The 18,242-nt window shown below is 38.1% G+C and overlaps 1 protein-coding gene across 7 annotated transcripts in view; it reads left to right on the top strand.

The window, feature by feature from the left end:
- The first annotated feature begins 629 nt into the window (after positions 1 to 629).
- Positions 630 to 18,242, top strand: part of LOC100550231 (transmembrane protein 68) — a 31,761-nt gene continuing 14,148 nt past the window's right edge. For 3 of the 7 annotated variants that reach the window (XR_792973.3, XM_019614034.2, XM_010708938.3), the window contains exons 1-7: positions 665 to 798; positions 1,874 to 2,218; positions 4,558 to 4,722; positions 10,882 to 11,075; positions 13,145 to 13,205; positions 14,982 to 15,121; positions 16,811 to 16,925. Coding sequence is in view for 6 of the 7 variants with exons in the window: in XM_019614034.2 (XP_019469579.1) it covers positions 1,885 to 2,218; positions 4,558 to 4,722; positions 10,882 to 11,075; positions 13,145 to 13,205; positions 14,982 to 15,121; positions 16,811 to 16,915 (999 nt within the window). In the remaining variant the exon portion in view is untranslated. The other 4 variants (XM_031552862.1, XM_010708939.3, XM_031552863.1 and 1 more) reach the window with 4 other exon arrangements.

Raw genomic sequence — 18,242 nt, 5'->3', positions numbered from 1 at the left:
AAAAAAAAAAAAAAGCATTTTCACTATGAGGGTGATCAAGTGCTGGATTGGTGGCTGAGGGATCTCTGTCTGTGAAGGTGTTACAGATTGGACTGGACATGACCCTGAGCAACCTAATCTAACTCACTGGCAGACAAACGTTGGGCTAGCGCTGCCAGGAATTCTTTCCAGTCTAAATGATTTCATGATTCTTTCAGAATTAGGAAGCTGGATTTTCAGAGTAGGATTCACTGTCCCTAAGGGAAAGAAGTACAGTAGATACTACCTGCGTGTTTGGCAACAGATGATTTTTATTGTGCTACCAGTTAGTGCATACATTTGCAAGCAAACTTATAAAACTGCAGTGATTGCATTTGAGGTATTGCATTTAACATTGCATGCAGAAAGCCAAGTCATGTTTTGCAAGGCTGGCATGTGTGGACAGGACTTCAAACTTACTTGATGAGGACTTGGTGTTTGGAGAAAGCTGGAAACAATTAAAAATGTAATAGGAAGGAATGCATAGCTTTGAATTATATTTCAAGATGTATAATCGCCTCTGAGTTTTAAAAAGGTGTTTCTGTGGCAGAATTAATTTCTCCATATTATTTTCTAGCTAGTAGGTGGGATGCTGGGAGAAGTCCATAACAATCTGGCAAACATCACAGCACTGAATCTAACTCTTCAGTACTGCTAAGTCTCACAAGTTGTATTTCTTGTACTTGGCTGTGTTTGCTGTCTGCCAGGTTCTGGAGTTCATATCTGACAACTGGAATGAGAATTGTGTAAGCCTGGATTGGTGGAACAGGCATGGATCATGTGAGCCAAATCCTTTCATTTTTTTTCTCTTAAATAAGGAGTTTTCTCGAGCAATATAGGTAGAGGTCAATTCCAAAACGGAAGGAAAAGGAACATCCTTGCTATATCAAAATAGGAGAAAAAAATGAGATTGGAAAGTAAATGAGATGGTTTCTGCTTCTGCATCTCTTTAACGTGAAATAAAATCGATCTGATTCTTTCTAGTTGTTGATATTGAAATTCTGATAGATTGAGTCAAATGATCTCTCATCAGTCCCTTGATGCTTGTAAAACAGAGCAAGAACAAAGAAGTGAAGGATACACACCTCTCTGTGCATAGGAACTCTGCAGTCATATGTTGTATGTCACATTTTAATATGAAAATAAACTTGGACTTTTTCAGAAGTTTTTAATTGTTTAATTATTTTTTTTATTATTATTTTTTTAATTGTTAATTGTTTTTAATCTCTCTAACAAGTCTGCATTATAGTTGCAAAATGCTTTTCTTCTTTGACCTGATTAGCAGTTACTCCAGGTTTTGACCAAAACTTTACTAAGCTCAGGAGTTTGTTTTTTTTTTTTTCCAAGGTGCTACTCCTCTTGTTGTAGAACTCCAGCTAAGATACAGCCAAGCATACAGATTGTCTCGGGTTTGTAAGATGATATGATTACAGAAGTAGAACCAGAACCATGGAATATCAGCCCAGAGAGATGTATCTCAAAACTGCCATAGGAGAAGACGACTCTTATGCATAGACAGAATTAAACCAGAGACCTTAAGTCTTCTAGAGAACTTTTTTTGATTCATCTTCTTCCTCCTTTATGCTGCCTCTGTGTGCTGTGGGATTTGTATTTCATTCTCTGTCCACATACAGGTGCATTTGAAGGTCTCTACATGAGTGAGGCCATGCTCTTACTGAGTCATGTCTGCTGTTAGTGGAAGTGTTTGGTGTTTTTTTTTTTTAATAGCACTCAATTTGAGATTGTACTGATTCCTGTGTGGTAAATGGTATATGAATCAGAGAGGTTTTTTGTGTGATTAAACAGGTTTGTCTGTTTTCTTTAAGGATTTATTCATTTTCTTCTTTTCTTTTAGATAAGAAGAAGATGATAGGTAGCAATGAATCCTCTACTGAAGGACCAGTGCCTACGTCCTACTTAACCTTCCTGGCTTACTTACTGGGACAATGGACTGGTGTAGAACACACTGAAGATTATCTGAGTTATGGAGTCTACCTTTCATGGGTGCTTTTTCCACTTGCAATAGCTTTTATACTTCCAGTAGCTATCTTCTTCTTCTGCCTCAACACTTCCCTTCTCCTTCTTCATATTCATAAAAGGAGGAAGACTGGATTTAATGAAGGACATTCTGGTGATGTTTGGTATGGTGCAAAAGAAATGTTGGCTAACCTGTGGGATGGACATGGGAGAATATGGCATGGTAAGCAAAATCTGATTTCTCTCTAAAAAGTGCTGACACTCAGTTTATGGCTTTGTCTGTGAGGATTATCAGTTTACATCTAATTGCTATTGCTGTTTATTGACTGCCAGTGGTTCTTCAATTGTTGTAGGCCTGGGGAAAAAAAAAAAGAAAGAATTGAGACTCTTTTGGTTGTACAGTTTTGTCTTATGCTTTTATTCCTTTGCTGCTACTGCTTTCATTTAGCCAAATAAATGCAATTTAAAAAAAATAATAATCTTTTTCTTTTTAACTGTTAATAACTACTCCTGGATTTTCTTTTTCCAGGAGGACCTGAAGTGATAGCTATGTTAAAAATTAATTTAATTTCCTTTGTCTCAGGAATTACTTAGCAAGCCAAAAAAAAAAAAAATCTGCTCTTTCAGATTGAATATGTAAACACTGAGAGCTAAATACTAGTTCCCTAATAGCTAATATCTCTACATTTGTTCGTGTAATTTAACTGCATATAACTGACATCATGCCGAATGTTGTCTGAAAGGGGCACTTGGTATTGTTTTGCCCACTAGTTACTACTTTAACACTTTTGGGCTCTCAAGTCAATTCACAGAGGGTCTACTTTTTGTATTTTCTTTCTTTGTATTTTTGACAACTGCGTTCTCTAGTAGAACTCAAAACTAAGGGCTCTGCTCCTTGTCCCTCTGCTGCTATATCTTTTCTAAAGATAGACTTAATAAATGATTTGGCTTCTTTCTAAGGAAATCATAAGCTTCTTTCAGAACCATTCATTCTAGATGCAGCTAAAGGAGAAAGAGATGTTTAAGAGCAATTTACATAAAGAACAAATCCATCTTGAAAATCATCTCTATTTGTTCTCCAGTCAAAGGAAAGAGGGCTGTCAAGGCATTTATAACCAGATGGTGCAGCGGCTGTATCAGATTGGCTTTGTAAGACTAAGATCTAACTTTTGAATCTGAGAAAGTACACTAGATCAAAATCAACAGCTACATCAAAGAGCTTAAAATTCTCACTTCGTAATGAAAAGCTATTACTTTTCTCATATGAAATTTTTTTAAGGCCTTGGCTTTTTTCATCTATAGTAACTTTTTCTCTTTTATAAGGTCTGACTTTTTATTTGCACAGAAAAGATTCTTATCCAGTTCCTCATCTACTGTTATGACTTTTCTTTCTGCCATGTCAACTGCTTCCACTTCTTTTAGTAAATTATGAAATGCTTTGTGTATTTTTTTTTTTTTATTTTTTTTCCCACTTGGTTAATCAGTATGTTGCAGGAAGAACTTCCTGAAATCTCAAAACACTGAAGGGCGGTGGGGGGAAAAAAACAAAACAAAAACAAACAAAAAAACAACCCCAAACAAAAGCCCAACCTTGTATGTGATACCTGTAACTTTTTAATGCAAATGCTAGCCACAGCTATCACTCTGGTTATGCTCAGCTAGCATGGAGCACAGTTAGTGATCGCCTACAGATGGTAGGTAGATGTATGTCTGTAATAGGCATTGAAAATAGGACAGTGGGAGAGAAGCCGAAAGTACAGACAGAAGTTTAAAAAGGGGGTGGAGGGGGGTGGGGAGTACTTCAGAAGGAGTGGGATTTAGAAAAGAACAACAACATTGTAACAGAACTGTTCAGTGTAAACTAAATGTATAAATAAATATGTTCTGAACTGGTTCATTTTATTGTTTTGTGCTAGCTGAATATTCTCTTCACCATTAACTAAATGAGAAACGTAAGTTCAACACTTGTATGTGTTCATGTGTGTTTCAGTTAAGCATATAAAGTCCCAAACAGCTTTTAGTGCTTAGTGATGGAAAAGTAGTCTAAGTATAACTCTGAGAGAGATAACAAAGATGAGTCTCAGACCTTGGGATTAAAAAAGACACATAAATGGATGTTGTCATGTTAAACTGCCTTAAACAGTTGCTTGCAGCAGTGAATTTGACTTTGAAAGATAGGTAATAGCTTGACACAGTAGTGTTTCAACACTCCTATTCAGTCCTTATTTTGATTTATCTTGAATGATTGATTCAGAGAACCACAGCCTTGAAGGCAGTGAACTGAAAAACTAAGATAAAATTATGCAATAGTTGAAGAGAGCGAGGCTGTTCTGTTGTTTTCGTTCTCTCTTTAAATAGAGCTTTAAATAAGGCTTGTAAACATGAAGCTGTGAAAGCAACTTAGTAAATGCTGCAAGACAGCTCTTGACATTTTAGCAGTCACTTTGCTCTAACACTTCTCAGTAGATACTGCCTTCAACTTGCCAACTTGATGCAAATTAGTTTATTTAGGATAGAGTTGTATCGTACTTTGATATCCTTTATGCCTTTAACTCCTGACAGGTTATGAACTTCATGGGGATGAAAATATTCCGGAAGGACCAGCACTTATTGTGTTTTATCATGGAGCTAGTCCTGTTGACTATCTCTATTTCATGGCTAGACTTCTTATACGAAGGAAGAGATATTGCCACGTAGTAGCGGATCATTTCGTCTTTAGATTACCAGGTAATATACTTCAGTATAAACAATCAGTCTGAGAATTCTATAAACTTTTTTTTAAGATTGAAATTATTAAAATTTGCTGTACAAAGCTTTCAGAACAAACTTTGAGACAAATATCGTTAGTCTGTTGGAACATCTGTTCTTAGTGAAGAGCGTGTTCTTATCAAACAAGAACAAATTTGTGCAACTGGCATCTCCTGCAACTGTGGAGATGGTTTGCAGTCCAGTCTGGGCAACGCTTTTAATAACTTTAGAGTGTTCAGAAACAAAGAGAAGGAGATAATGGGAGGAAGATTTGTCTCTGTATTAATCGGTAGCTGATACTCCATAATATGCTTATTAATATTTAGGCATGATTGTTAATCAAAGGTGAGTTGGAGTGTACTCTCAGTTGACGCTGTGAGGTTAGAGCTAGTATTCAGAGTGACTTCCCAGAAAGGAACTGGTAGAAACATCATGAAGTTCAGCAAAAGTGAATATGAAGCTTTGAATTTTGGATGAAATAATGCCATGTGACAGGACAGATGGGAGCTTGGGTAGAAAGTAACCTAGTCAGAAAGGACTTCAGCATTCTAGTGGACAACAAAGTGAACTTGATCATCTTTGTTGCAAAGGCACACTGTGAACTCAACTGTGTGCTGGCCTTTTTCAGCCTGAGTGTAGCCAACAGGTTAAAGGGAGTGATTCTTTCCCTTGATTTGGCACCTGTGAGAGCACATTCAATGGTACTGTGTCCTGTTTTGTACTTCCTAGGGATATTGTCTGGAGGCTGAAGCACACATTATTTATTTGGTCTGTAACAAATAAAGGTGGAGGAAGATATTACTGCTGTCTTTGATTACTTCACTGTGATGTGCAGAGAAGATGGGGTCTGACTCTTCTGTAAGGTACTCAACAATAGGATGATAGGCAACAGAGGCAAGCTGCAGTACCTAAACTGCCAGATTGTCCAGAGTAGCTGGGGAATTTCCATCCCTGGAGATTTTCAAAACTGCTGACTGAGGCCCTGAATAGGTTGGTCCAGTTGGACAGCCTGGAAGGGTGTTCAGGGAGGATAAGACCATGGGGCCCAGGTAATTGTTTCGGATTGTCTTGAAGTCTGCACAATAATCTGTGGCTGGCAGCCTAGATAGGTAGAGCTTCTTTTGTGAATCAAAACAGAAAGATGGCCGTCCTTTTGTACTGGTACTTATACTTTCTGATCTTGAAGCTTCAGATAAACTGAATGCCTTTCCAGAAGATGTTTTAATTAACCAAAATTTGCTAGACTTGATCTAAGAGAAATGGAGGGAAGGGATACTTGGATTAGATGATTTAATGATCATTCTGTTGTTAATATTCGTAAATATGTTATGAATAGCTGTGAGGGAATAGCTTGCCACATGAACCTGAGTCTCATATGTGCCAGTTTGCAGTTGTTAATATGTAGTCTCACTGCCTCCTCCTCATCAGGCACTTTTGTACCAATTTAACTCTGATTAACTGGATTGTATTTGTAGCATGTTGCTGTGCCTCTTGAGGGATGCATGGGCCTGTAAGGGGTCAAAGAAGCTTCAGTCTTGATAGATACAGCTTGATAACTTATGTAAGGGAATTTAAACTAATAGAAAAACTCTTGTAGATACCCGGAATTTCCTGTTGAACACTGGAGTTAAATCCAGCTGACAGCTGGTTGTGAGTGGTGTTCCCAGGTGTTGGTACTGGGGCCTGTCCTGTTCAGTTTCTTTATTGATGACCTGGGATTGAGTGCACCCTCAGTAAATTTGCACGTGACACCAGGTTGAGAGGAAGTATGTATCTGAGGATAGAAAGGCCCTTCAGAGGGATTCTGGACAGGCTGGATAGCTGGGCTGAGGTCGATGGGATGAAGTTCAGGACCCAGCACTTGGTCTTGTTGCACTTTGGCCACAACAACCCCATGCAGTGCTACAGGCTTGGGGCAGGGCGGCTGGAAGACTGTGTAAAGGAAATGGACCTGGGGGTGTTGGTTGACGCTCAGTTGAACTTGAGGCTACAGTGTGCCCAGGGTGCCAAGGGCAGTGGCATCCTAACTTGTGTCAGGAAAAGCGTGGCCAGGAGGCGCAGGGAAGTGATGGTCCTCCATACTCAGCCCTGCTGAGGCCGTGCCTCAAGTACTGAGTTCAGTTTTGGGCCCCTCACTACAAGAAATACGTCAAGGCCCTGGAGCATGTCCAGGCAAGGGCAGCAAAGCTGGTGATGGATCTAAAGTACAAGTCTTATGAGAAGCGGCTGAGGGCTCTGGGGTTGTTCAGTCTGGAGAGGAGGAGGCTTGGGAGCTCTCTACAACTGCCTAAAAAAGGAGGTTGTGCTGAGGTAAGAGTCAGCCTCTTTTCATGTGCAACTAGTGATAGGACTCGAGGGAATGGCTTCAAGTTGCGCCAGAGGAGATTGGATATTGGAAAAATTTCTTCTACAAAAGAGTGGTCAGATGCTGGAATAGGCTGCACAGGGAGGTGGTGGAGTTGTCATCCCTACAGGTGTTCAAGAAATGTTTGGATGTTGTACTAAGGGACGTGGTTTAGTGGGAATGTTATTGCTGATAGGTAGATGGTTGGAGTGGATGATCTTGGAGGCTTTTCCAGCCTTGGTGATTCTATGACTGTATGATTGTCTAATGTGTCTGTCTTTCATGTAGATGCAGAAGAAAATTGTTTGCTTGTCTTAATCTATATTAAATCAATACTATGTATGTTTCTGTTGCTTATATTTTAGGGGCAGAAAGATATGAAATACAGTCCTTGGGCTTATTTTTTCTTCTGTGTTTTTCTTTTAATATTAGAGGTTAGTCACAGGGAAACAAACAAACAAACAACTGTGGTGCTTTTTGGTCTTTTTAGATTATCAACTGTGTAATGCCCAGGATTACTTTGATTTCTCAAAGTTTAAATTAAAAGAAAATCTTTTGCTGAAGAATGCAGTGAGGACAGAGCTTTTGCTTGTATTCTACTCCCTTAGCCTCTCTAGGACCTGCTTCCTAGAGTCATCTAGGAGTCCTCTTTAAAAGGTCGCCAGCTGTTTTAGAGGTCTAAGTCTCTGTCCTGTTGTGTCCCATGGGAAAGGAGCTGTGGCTTCCTTTCTGTTACTTAGACAGGGTACTCTAAAGTTTGTTGTAGCTTGTGGACTAGTTGTTCTGCAAATATACACACACAGTTACACACAGTTGTGGAAAGTTGGGTTTAGTGACCTGGATGATTCCTCTCTGTGTTCCTCAAGATGGTCTGCAGGAAAATCTTGAGTGATTTCCTTGCTGTCTTGCTACCAGAGAACTGATAGACCCTATGTCACTGGAGATAAGTTACAGAAATGTATGTAATGCATAATTGTTTCAAGGTAAGTGTTAAGTAATTTAGTAGGTATACTCTAAAGGCTTTTCAGACTACTGTGAGAGGATGGTGTTGGGTGAGTAGAAGAGTGTGGTAGCGCAAGGGGCACTGTCTAGATTGAACTGCTGAATAAAACTAATTTTGGATTTCTTGATGTTTGGAAAAATTGGTGTACCGTGATATTCTGGCTTTGTGATAATTTTTGTTGTTTAAAGTGGAAAAAATAGATTCCTGGTGACTTTCATGTTATAGGCAGGTACTATCCTGGTGCTTTTTATCACTCTGTGATGACCCTTACCTTGGCATAGAGTTGCCCTGGTTGTTTCATCAAGGCCACAGGATTAATTCCTATCTCTTTGCTGCTCTAACTTGCCATATTCTGCTGCTGGAGGAGAAGTATTAATATTAATGATTTGCTGGCTGGGCTGTATGATACAAAGCCTTATATTCTGAGCTGTACTAAAAGTCAAGGGGGAAATATGACTGAGAAATGTTGTAGAGACTTGAAACGTCACCACTGTTCTCTGTTACAAAATAAGGTCTATATTCTGTTCATATTCTTCTCCTATTTTTTTTTTTTTATGACCTGTGAACTGTAAAGAGTCGTTACTCTTGTCACCCCTGCCCCTCCTTTCCACTGTGGAAAGGAAAACTATTTTCACATCTTCTGCTTCCTTGGAGTCTCTCTTCCTTCATCTCTACCCTTACTAATACTGCTTTGTATCTCTCTTGAATGCACAGTTAGAAAATACATGAGAGACAAGCAGCTTCATACCACCAGTTACATTTCAAAGAGCTTCAATGAGTTTGGGAATGTAAAGCCTTGTAAAAATCAGCTATTTAAAATCCCAAAAGGAAAGCACCTAAGAGAAATGAAATCATTTGAGGAAAAACTAGTTCAGGAGTCCTTTGTGCAGATGCTACTGGCTGAGGTCTGCTGATGTTACGTGTAGTATGCAATGCAGTTAAAACAAATGGAGAGCTACAACAGAGCTTGTGTTCTGGTGTCATGCTTACCAATAAATGCTGACTGCATATGGATATAAATCATTGCATTACTATCACATCTCCTACAAAGACTAGCTAGAGATTGGAGTTTACCTAAGAGCAGTGATATGCTGCCTCATGATCTCCTGCTTGAGTCCTTATTTTATGTGATCAGTAAGACAAGACAGATCTTTGTCGTCTTAACTATATTTGGACTCTTTTTGGTCTATGTGTGTACATATGTATTCATTCCTCTGTACTCAGCATTGGTGAGGCCACACCTTGAGTACTGTGTTCAGTTTCGGGCCCCTCACTACAAAAAAGACATTGAGGCCCTGGGATGTGTCCAGAGAAGGGCAGTGAAACTGGTGAGGGGTCTGGAGCACAGGTCTTATAAGGAGCAGCTGAGGGAGCTGGGATTGTTTAGTCTGGAGAAGAGGAGGCTCGGAGGAGACCTCATTGCACTCTACAACTTCCTGAAGGGAGGCTGTGAAGAGGGGGGATTTGGCCTCTTCTCCCAGGCAACAAACAGGACCCAGGGAAATGGCCACAAGTTGTACCAGAGGAGGTTTAGGTTAGACATAAGGAAGAACTTTCTCTCTCAGAGAGTGGTCAGGCACTGGAATGGCCTGCCCAGGGAGGTGGTGGAGTCGACGTCCCTGGCAGAGTTCAAGAGGTGTCTGGATGAAGAGCTACAAGATATGGCTTAGTGCTTGTGGTAGCAGTGGTAATGGGAGGATGGTTGGACTAGATGATCTTGCAGGTTGCTTCCAACCTTGTGATTCTATGATTCTATAACAAATGTGTGTTCATAATAATAAATATTTGTTTGCTAACCTGAGGGTAAAAACACCTGATAATCTGTTTTTGAGATTTAAACTTGGCTAGATCAGTTCTGTACCTTTGTTTGTGGCTGACTGAGTTAATTTTGGCTCTGTGGGAAACTTTAAGAAAGAGAAGTAATCTTTCCCATGTTGCTCAGTGACCTGAAGTTCCCATTTCAGTATGCAATGTGCACAAATACTACATAAGTTTAAAATACATTAAAGTGAACATAACTGTTTTCTTGCAATTCTTCTTCATTATACTAGTTGCCTAAATTGAGCTGGTTGTCTAAATGTGTCTGTCTGATACCTGTAAGCAATTTTTGATGTTCTGCTGCTCCTTGACGAGCGGAGTAAGTATCACATCTCACATTTAAGATATGAGTTTATGTAACATTGCAGTTTTAAACTTCAGTAAATGTAAGCTCTTCATCTAATTGCATGTGTGCAATTCAGGCTCCCCAGGTTCCTCTGGATGCTCACAGGCTGAAATTCAGCAATCTGGAACACAGAGAAAGCTATGTTTCATTTATCATTCTCCTTGTGCACGGACTGCTCCTTGTGTGCTAAAGTAAACAAAACAAAAAAACCCATAATTTGCGGATGTTTTCTTTTATTGAACTCTATTAGGAGTGTATCACTTTGCTTGAAAAGTAAAGCTTGGGCAAAAAGAAGGTACACAACAGAAGACTTAATAACTCTGAATGTGGCATGCAGTACTTGACTGTTTTTATTTTTTTCTTCCAGTGTTTTGCTGATTTTTTTTTTTTGTAGGTAGCATCTGACTTTGTGACAGAAAACCTAAATTTTCAACTTCTTAAATTGAAATTTACAAGCAAAACTTTGTGTCAGTCCTTCTAGAAATATCTAGAAATATCTAAATATCTGGGATATTAGGAATAGCCTAATAGAGACAAGTTTTAGCCACTCTGTTCTGTCTTGGGAATTTGTGCTCAATGGTAGTATGAATTAACATTTTCTGTATTAATATTGATCTTACCTTGCAGGTTTAAAAACGTTTATTGAAGTACTTGGCGTTATGCATGGACCAAAAGAAGTATGTGTCAGTGCTCTGAAGAAAGGCTACCTGTTAGCTATTTCTCCAGGTGGAGTTCGAGAAGCTCTCTTTAGTGATGAAACATATGCTATTATGTGGGGTAATCGAAAGGGCTTTGCCCAGGTGGCCATCGATGCAAAAGTGGTAAGTATGATGTATCATGGAAGAGAAGCAAAAAATGCTAACTTCTTGTGGTTCTTTCTTCTAGGGGAAGCTGTTTTGATTATCAAACATTTGGTGTTAGATTGCTGAGTGACGTGAACACAGTCTACTTGCTCTTGTAACTAAATTTCATGACTTGTCTGATTTGATAAGAATGTTTTGGAGTCATCTAAGAATACTGTGGTTAAGAAATCCAGAGTTTGAAAGAGTAAGAGGTGAAATTGAGGACAGTGTCTAGATTATGAACTTGTTTTATGCCTGCCTCGTTGGGGTTGTTCCAGCTCAGCCTCTTACCAGAATGACTGGAAAGCAGCCGCACACTGCATTTCTATTTCTCTTACTGTTGAAATAGGCTGTAAATCAGCAGACCTGCCTCTGCTGTTGTTGTACTCATACAAGAAGCACTGGTGTTATGTACTGCATTGGTATTTTTGTGCTGGTGAGGGATCTTTAGGGCATACAGCAGCAGCGAAAGATGCTGTTTATTAGTATGAACTGTTTTCTCTTCAGTTCTTTCTCATATGAAGCACTGTCTGTGATCACTAGGCATGATTATTGGTATGGGACCAACTATAGAATTCACATAAACACATAATATATTTGAATTGTAGCTGTTTCAATAATACTTTCCATTCTCTCTCATTCTATATTTATACTTGAAAGATGTATGCATATGTCCGTAGGTCTGCATATACCTAATTTGAACTGGTATCACTCCACGAGTTTTGTGCTTAAACACTGCCAAAGACAGACTACTTAAATCTCTGGATTTTATACCCAAGTAGAATATTTTTAAGACCTAATTTTAAATGGATTTCACTTATAACCAGGGGGAATGTAACACATTTTAAGCAGGATATTTTCAACAGATTCAGATTTTACTAATACTTTGTAATAGCATACAAAACTCCATACCATAATCTAGCAAATTCAACTATGCTTGTACTGCTTACAGTTATTTAACTGAATGTACGTTCAGTTTCCTTTCTGCAATCATAAAGATCATGCAGCTTCACTTTCCCCTACATCATAGAGATGCAGAATAATATTGGAAGTAGAATGAAATTGATGGGAAAAAAAAAAAAAATTAAAGAGGAACTTTAAGTCACCTTTAATCACGAGTATAACTATTCATGGAAAGAAGAATGTCTGAACATCAGAAGTGGGACCTTCAACTTCCTCAGATTGTCTAATTTCTGCAATTTGTTTACCAGAAATATTGTCATCTAAACCAACTTCTAAGTAAGATGTTCTAAAGATGATGGTTCTGGAATAAGGAATTTTATTACTGTTTGGTTTAGGCAGTTGCACTTCTGTAATTCACTACAGCTGCACTGGATTATTTACTTTTACTTCTTTTTTAAAACATCTTGATGCCTGTATGAAAAGTCTCATTTCTGTATGTTTTTATTAAGAAAGCTTAAAAGAGTGTGGATGCATGAAAATCTTAGCATTCTATGTTTTGATCATTTGTTATAAATTGATGTTGAAAAAAATACATGTAGTATAACCTTCCCCTTTATCTCATTCTTGCAAATCTTGACAGCTGTTTGCAGGTTCAAAAACAGTAATAAAAGGTTGAAATAATAACACTGTTCCAAATGTTCATCAGCAGAAATGAATCATGAACCTGTCCTGAATATGACACATCATGTACAAAGCAATAGTCAGCGCAGTAGAGATGAATCAGACAAGTTTAGGGTCCCAGGCTTGTGAATTCTTTAAGCATAACTACAAATTAGGCAAAATATCTAACCACTGGATTCACAAATGTGCAAGTACTTCTAGACAAGAGGAGGCTTAAATACTCCATAAGTTCTGAAGTCCTGTACTGCTTTAAGAATATGGACATGCTGAAACCTTACAGTGTTCTCAGGCTGAAACTTCATGGCAGAAGGTGGCAGAAGAACTTAATGAATCCTTGTTTTGCTCTCTGTATGTCCTTGTCTGACAAACACTTGAAATGAATTTGTGTGTTCGGTTTAAGTGAGGTAGCAGTTTTTTAGATAGTGTTATCTTCATTAAATTCTTAATATGTTTTTCCCTCCTAGCCCATCATTCCTATGTTTACACAAAATGTTCGAGAAGGCATTAGGACATTAGGAGGAATAAGTAAGATATTTTATATATATTTTTTTGTAGTTTATTTTTCCATATGTGTTTAGCCTATCTTTGTAGAAATAATCCCATATCGATTTGAGAATTGACAAAGCCTTATTTCTTGAGGTTTACTTGCTAATGCAATTCAGGGACATGACTAGGATTTAGTGTCAGCATTAAGTGTGGTATTAGTTCATCTCAGTCACTCTCAGTGTGACAATGTGCTTTCCCAAGAAAGTAGAAGAAAGGAAAAAAAAGTAGCCAGAAAAAGGCAGATAGGTTTAAAATATTGTTTTGCTCTGCTGATAAATGCTAGATATACTCTAAGTTTTCTGCTGTTCAGAAGCAACGGTTTGCAGTTGACATTTCCTTTAAATAACCTCTTGAAGCTCTGTGCTTACACTTGAACTTTGTAATGTTTGAAACCTATTTCTTCCATAGTTGTTATACAGTGCAGCACTAAGTCTGTAGTTCTGCACGAGCTTGGGTTTGCTTGCTCTTTCCTCATCTTTTTTGGGAGTTCTGGTACACGAATAGATGGGTATATGTCTGAAGAGCCCACCTCTGGGATGATTATGTCTGCATCTCTGCTGATCTGACAGTGCTAGCTCTTCCCTTGCCTCCATTCTATTTTGTCTGTGTGTGTCTTCCAGCTTGCTATCAAGAAAGAGCCTGAATAGTCTCCTCCATACAGCATGTTCTGTTTCAAATTATGCCATCATCATTTTCATCAAAGATCTGCAGGACAAAACAATTGCATTTCTCACCCTCTCTAATTAAAAGCTGAATATTGGGTGGAGAAAGCTCAGACATCAAATATAGGCACGCAGAATGATTCACACATTCTTTATGATGTTCTACAAAAATTAAGAGCATCGTTACTGTTTTCAGGATAATCTTTCCAAACTGGAAGAGGCTTAAGCCAGAAAGATAGATGCTACTTTTATTCTCTAGCAGAGGTGCTAGAGGGATTTACTTCTGTCGATTGCTGGAGATGTTACTTTGGTTTCAATAATTTTGGAATATTCTTTTTTTTTTTTAGGTTTGTATACAAAATAATTGACATTTCAATCACTAAGATCTTATCTTTTTAATATAAGGGAAAATTAGCACCCATTTTATAAGAATGCTGTTCTGGTAGTGTTTAGGATAGATGCTTAGGAAGTGACCTGAGGAAGAACTACCCTCATAAAGCTGATGGAAATACCAGTTTTTCTTCTGTTTGTTTTCTTCTCCTCTTTTCGTAGTGTTTCACTCTAACCAGTGCGTGATCTCAAAGAGCAATTCAGTATTTAGCATGACTGCCTTTTTGGTACATAAGACTTTTTCTGATCCTTTAGACCTCAGTGGGACTGAACAAAACAGTCTTGTACTAATAACAGTTTGGTGGGCTAACCTGTAAAATTAGCTAAATGGTAACATGTATTGGGTAGTATTCCCAGTTACATCCCTATAGAGCTACTGAGTTATCCTCTGCTTTAATCTCTTTGCAGCTATTCTTTGGGGGAGATGTTTCACTCTAAGTGAGTTTGGAAGCAAGTCTTTTGTTAGTGTTAATGCAGCCTTTGGGAAATGAAAGCCAAGAGTAGAACAGTACTTTAGATGACATGCTTGAGATTCTGGGTCATGGGCTGGATTACTCAACAAGCCAGTTTCAGTTTTAAAACATGATGAAAAAATATTGCAGAGTAATCTCAGTCTCTTTTTCCCCTTCCTTTCCTTTATTTCTCCCCTACTCCTTTTGTTCTCTTTTCCGTCCCGTCCTCCCTATTTTTTTTTTAACCTTAGAAATACTTAGGAAGCTGTATGAACGTATTAGATTGCCAGTTGTTCCTATGTATGGCTGGTTTCCAGTCAAGCTTCGTACGTTTATTGGAGAACCCATTCCGTATGATCCAAATATAACTGCTGAGGAACTGACTGCGAAGGTAAGATAGATATACATGTAAATATATTTCTAAAATATTGACTATTCTGATCAAAAACACTAAAATATTCTTGTCTGGATAATGATTTCTGCCATGAAGGTAGTTGAAATTGATAGAATTGTGCTAAACTTTGGACCTGCTTAACTTCCAGTGCCCCTCTTCAATGCTGTCTTTTATTACTACATCTTGCAAATGTTCCTGGCCTTTTAATGTCAATCCTGTGCTCTTTATTTGCTTCAAGAAACATCTTGCTTTAGAGATTAAGGAAGTTCAGTCACCCCAGAGTACCCTGGGGTGGTTTAAAAAAACACATCATGTTCAGTTCACCCAAGGAAAGTGTTTCTAGATAATTTAAAAAGTTACCAGTGAACTCTTTCAACTATAGCAAATCTGTGGCCACAGTCTGATATTCCATAAAAAAACCCAAAAACAATAAAAGCCATGTAATTTCATGGTTTTGAAAGTCTATTTCAATTTCCGTTTCCTCCAACTTCTCTCCCAAGAAATTTATTTTAGAATATTAACTTCCTTCAGATTTAGGTGGTTTGTTAATTGTGAGGTCCTCATATTCATTCAGCTTATCAGCAGATTTCACAGCACAGAGATACAAGTCAGGTAAGTGTGGGTGTGGAGCAGTCAGACTGAGGCAGCCAAAACAGCCGTGTTTGAAAGCTTCACAGGGGATCATTTTTTCATTCTGAAAGCTTCGCCCAACAGAAAGGGATTTTTATTTTTGACCACGCAAGTATCGATTCAATTGTCTGTCATCACCTGCTTATCTTCTGATTAGATCTCTGCAAAATGAAATCTTTAAATGTCTGCATTGCCTTGTTTGTGGAGAACTGAGTGCATCTTTTGGGAGTTCAGTCTGACAGAGCCTCTTAAAGAAGTGCTGGTTTGCAGGAGGAAGGTGTTTGAATCACTTGCTGCCGTGCTTTACTTTTGAACCTGTACCAAGGATCACTTTTCTCCTTGTTGAACGCTGGTTTTCCAAAGCAAGTAGGTCGCTGTTCTGTCTCTGGCCTTAAGAGTCTAACAGTCTGTGCTCCTGTAGGCAAAACAGAAAAGTTACTGTTACTTGATCCTAACTTTTACTTACTGCTATGTTTTTCAGTGTTCCTCACTGAGCTATTATATAACAGAATGGCTGCTATTAACTTCTTGGCCTGCAACATTTCTGAGTGAAAGTACTGTCGATAGGCAGTATTTTAGCTGTGATCTAAGCAGACTTTACTGGACCAGCTACTTCAGGGGACTTACATGCAGCCAAGACACAGTTGTGTTTCCAGTGCTGCTTCTGAGTTAGCATAGAAGCAAGGTTCCTACATACTGAAAGAGTATTACTGATGCAAACTTGGGCATAGACAGTAGTTTCAGGGTTGTAGTAGTATACAGATACTGACATACATTATAGATTTAGATCTCTTTGGTAGTTTACTTCATCATCATTTTACTATTGCGTGTCACTAATAGAGCTTGTGAACACAGCTACCAGAGATAAAAGTTAATTGTTTTCTGGTTTGTTTCCTAGCAATAATCCCACAGACACATCACGTGGGCTGAAATAACACTGAAAACTGTGTTGTCTATTTGCAGAAGTTCTCCAATGTAAAGATGAAAAGATCCTAGAAATTATGTTAATGCATGAACAACGTAAAGATGACCCCAAACTTTTCTCTTTCCTTGCAGACAAAAGCAGCACTCCAGGCTCTAATAGCCAAACATCAGAAAATACCAGGAAATATACTGAGGGCTTTAATGGAACGATTTCAAACACGACAGAAAGAAGACTAAGGTCTTCTGAGTAAGCTACTATTTAGTTATGATATTCTTAAAGTCATATTAATAACTTATTAATTTTTCCAATAATAGTTTTTAAATACTGTCCTAATGATGCTGTTGTATATTTTAAGATGAGACACTTTTCCCCTGTCCAGTACCAGGCTTGGAAAGCACAAACTTTAAGTATTTCCTAATGAGGTAAACTTAACTCTTGACAAGTGCATTCCTACATTGAAAATGTTTATGCAAAAATGACGCTGCACGTCTTTATATGTTCATTTTCTTGTATTTCTTTTTTCCTTCTATTTCTTTTCACACCCCTCCCCCCAGTCCCATAGTTGCTGCTTAACCTGGATGTTAGATCCGCTATAGAGCTAAAGTCTCACTTTTAATCATTACCACTGCAACTAGCTTTTGTAGGCCAGGTTAACTGCAACTGTTTTCATCAGTAAAATCTTTCTTCAGGTTGTTACTTCCATGCTGCTCAAAAATCTGTTGCTGACAGAAGCAGTTAACTTTCAGTGGCCTGCAGAACCACTATCTATGCCTGTAAAACCTCAGATGGAAAATGTTCCATTTTACTGGGTTTGCTCAGAAAGTATTTGCATGAGTAGAGAGTGAAAGAACTGCAGTGAACAAAGCAGATCTGTTACAGAAACCACTCTGGAGTCTAGAGTGAATCACCACCCTGCAGCTTGGCCACTGTTTCAAGCTGATCCATAATGGATATTTACCCTCATGTATAGTGCTGTCAGTGATTGAATAATCAGTGATTCTAAATCTGCAGGTTCTCCTTTGAACAAATGAACCAAGCACTTACATTTTAAGAAATGGAAATAAGATTAGTATTTAGTAACACAAGCTCAGAATGCTTTATTGTAAAGGAAACTAAGAATGAATACAATGCTCCTTTAAAAAGCGATAATTCTTTGAAAAACAAGGTGCACATATATATATGTGTGTGTATATATATGTGTGTGTGTGTATATATATATATATAGTTAACTGTTAAACCTCCATATTTTTCAAACATAGTTTTTATATAAGTTGTTAAATCAGACTTGAGAGGGAAACTGTATACTTTAAGTATAAACAATTGAATGAACAGGAACGAGTTGTAGAGTTGGGCTTTTGTGCACTTACAGTAAATTATTTTTTTTTTCCTTGAACTAAAACCTGCATTTTTACTGTCAAGATAAAAAATGTCTGAAATGTTTCCTCTGATTGGCAGCAAGCATAACCTACAGTCCTTAAATTAGTAACTGAGAATGCTTTATTTTTGGGATGATGATTTATTCCTTAAAGAAAGCCAAAAAAGGTTTTTCTTTTATTTTGTGAT

Source organism: Meleagris gallopavo, chromosome 3 (genome assembly GCF_000146605.3).
Source record: "Meleagris gallopavo isolate NT-WF06-2002-E0010 breed Aviagen turkey brand Nicholas breeding stock chromosome 3, Turkey_5.1, whole genome shotgun sequence".
In the NCBI taxonomy this organism is placed as follows: domain Eukaryota; kingdom Metazoa; phylum Chordata; class Aves; order Galliformes; family Phasianidae; genus Meleagris; species Meleagris gallopavo.
This window is presented reverse-complemented; position numbering and strand designations above follow the sequence as displayed.